Source organism: Zingiber officinale, chromosome 3B, assembly GCF_018446385.1.
Source record: "Zingiber officinale cultivar Zhangliang chromosome 3B, Zo_v1.1, whole genome shotgun sequence".
Classification (NCBI taxonomy): domain Eukaryota; kingdom Viridiplantae; phylum Streptophyta; class Magnoliopsida; order Zingiberales; family Zingiberaceae; genus Zingiber; species Zingiber officinale.
In genome coordinates, this window is record NC_055991.1 from 41680741 (window position 1) to 41683253 (window position 2513).

At 50.1% G+C, this 2513-nt stretch overlaps 1 protein-coding gene across 1 annotated transcript; it reads left to right on the forward strand.

The window, feature by feature from the left end:
• The first annotated feature begins 493 nt into the window (after positions 1–493).
• On the forward strand, positions 494–2080 carry LOC121968234 (WRKY transcription factor 22-like). The gene is made up of 3 exons (XM_042518694.1): positions 494–1060; positions 1135–1248; positions 1316–2080. The coding sequence occupies exons 1-3, from the start codon at positions 657–659 to the stop codon at positions 1857–1859; spliced, it is 1062 nt and encodes a 353-aa protein (XP_042374628.1). The 5' UTR covers positions 494–656; the 3' UTR covers positions 1860–2080.
• The last annotated feature ends 433 nt before the right edge of the window (positions 2081–2513 follow it).

Here is a 2513-nt window from a genome sequence, read left to right on the forward strand (position 1 = left end):
GGGAGGTCAGTCCCTTGGACTAACATTTGTATATGCATTTATAAGAATGTTGAATCAAAATAGAGTCACATGACCTACTAATTTATAGCAAAATCAATATTATAGGATATTATTTTTTAAAAAATATATATATTATTTTTTAATAAGAACTAATGGCATTTTGAAAAATTCCAAGAAAATATTAGATGAAAAAGACAATAGAAAAAAGAATAATTAACTTTGAAAGCTCTTCTAAAGTTCCATTCTCACCCTTCTTTTTATTTTCACCCCTTTTCTCCTGGTATAAAGAAAGTGACCGGCCAAAGTGGGAGAAAAATGAAAAATCAAAATCCGGTTTTCCAAAAAAAAACCAACCGCTTTTTGTGTGGATCCCACGTATCAGTATCCCTCGACACACGAACCGGTCCCTTCCGCAAAACAGACCGCTTTCATTCATACCATATATAAAGTTCGTGTCACGCTTCCTCTTCCCTCTTTGTCAGAGAAAAACAGATCGAGTGCGGGAACAAAAAAAGTCAGCGCGGTTTGCCCACCCTCTCTCTTCTCCTTTTCCGACGCCTTCGTCCCTTCGGTCAACGCCACCGTCTCGCTTTGCACGCGGCGGAAGCATGACAAAATAGCCAATAGCTCGAGCGAGGTGATTAATTTGCTGTGCGATGTGGTCGTCCTCGCCGTGGGTGGTCGCCGAAGAAGAGTGGGATCTGGGCGCGGTGGTGCGGGGTCGTCGTCCGCCTTCGATGCCGAGGAACGAAACCGCTTGGCTTCCTTACCCAACGACGCTGGACGATGCTGCGGCGGAGGAGGCGGTAGTAGAGGCTGGTAAAGGTGGCTTCCTTTCTGGTTTCCCGGATCTGCTACAGAGATGGGATGGATTCCAGGAGCTGGAGGAGCTTTACAAGCCTTTCTTTTTTCCCAAAATCCAGCAGCAGCCGCTACGGCGGCTAGGAAGTCCTTCGGCATCGTGGGTTTCCCCTGCTGACGCTTCCACCGCCGTCGTTGAGTTTCCGCAACCTCAGAATTGCCACCGGCCGCCGCCTCAGATCCCTCGTTCCAGAAGGAGGTAGATGTAGCTCCTCTTCCAATCTGCAGATTAAAAGAGCGAACTTTGATCTAGAAATTGAATTTTCATTCCAGGAAGAACCAGCTAAAGAAGGTGGTATGCCACGTTCCGGCCGACGGGCTCTCAGCCGACGTGTGGGCGTGGCGAAAGTACGGCCAAAAGCCCATCAAGGGCTCTCCTTATCCTCGGTAAATGATATAAGCTTCTCTGTATCGAATATGGTTTCGAAGCTAATTGTGCGTGTTGGGGATACAGGGGATACTACCGTTGCAGCAGCTCCAAGTGTTGCCTCGCGCGAAAGCAGGTCGAGCGAAGCCGAGTCGACCCGGCCATGTTCATCATCACCTACACCGCCGAGCACAACCACCCTGTGCCCACTCATCGCAACTCCCTCGCCGGAAGCAGCCGCCACAAATTCCCTTCCCCTGTTCCTGCATCTGCTGCCGCGGACAACGGCGCGCAGCCTCCTTCCGCCAACAACTCATCCAACCCACCGTCGGTGGGTCTCTCCCCCACTACCCCGCTCACGGCCTCCATGGAGGAAGAAATCCTCCGTCTCCGCTCAGAGGACGGAGACGTCGGAGACGAAGCGGAGGACGACGAGGAAGAGGACGAAATGCTACTGGACGTTGAGGGCATGCACGTCATGGGCGAAGACGACTTGTTGTTCTTGGGCGGAGCTGCCTCACCGGAGGCGGAGACCTTGCTCGATGACGGAAGCGCGTCTGCAGATCACCGTTTCCCCCTGCCATGGATGCCGCACAGCAGCAACGCGCCTGCGGCAGCCAGCAGCATCTGATGTCCCTCCCCTGTTCCTTCTTTATCCGGCAAGCAGCAGACCCAGCAGCCGCAGAGCCAGAAACACAGCAGCCGCAGAGCCAGAAAGCGAGAGACACGAAGAGGGAGGAATACTGAACCCTCCCTTCTTTTCTCTCTCATACAAGGATTTTCCCCAGAAAGCTGTATAGTTCATGCGAAATTATTAAATGAAATAAAGTTACAGGACGCCATTGAATTGTTTCCACAATCCAATATGCATTCATTACGCAACAGAAATTAAAACTAGCTCTGAAAATGAGTTTTGTTTAGTTAGAATTTGGTTGGCTAGAAATGAACTGTAATATATATATATATATGTATGAGAAATGATATGCTGCGGACAAAGTCCGTGCGGAACGCTGCGGACATGCGTCCTGATCGATCTGGTGACCGATCAGGGAACCTCCTGATCGGTCTACAGACCGATCAGGAGATTCCCTGATCGGTCCAGAGACCGATCAGGGTCCTGATCGGTCTACAGACCGATCAGGAGGTTTCCTGATCGGTCCAGAGACCGATCAGGAGGTTCCCTGATCGGTCACCAGATCGATCAGGAGCATGTCCGCAGCGGTCCGCACGGGTTTTTTCCGCAGCAGATCAATTCTATATATATATATATATATATATATATATA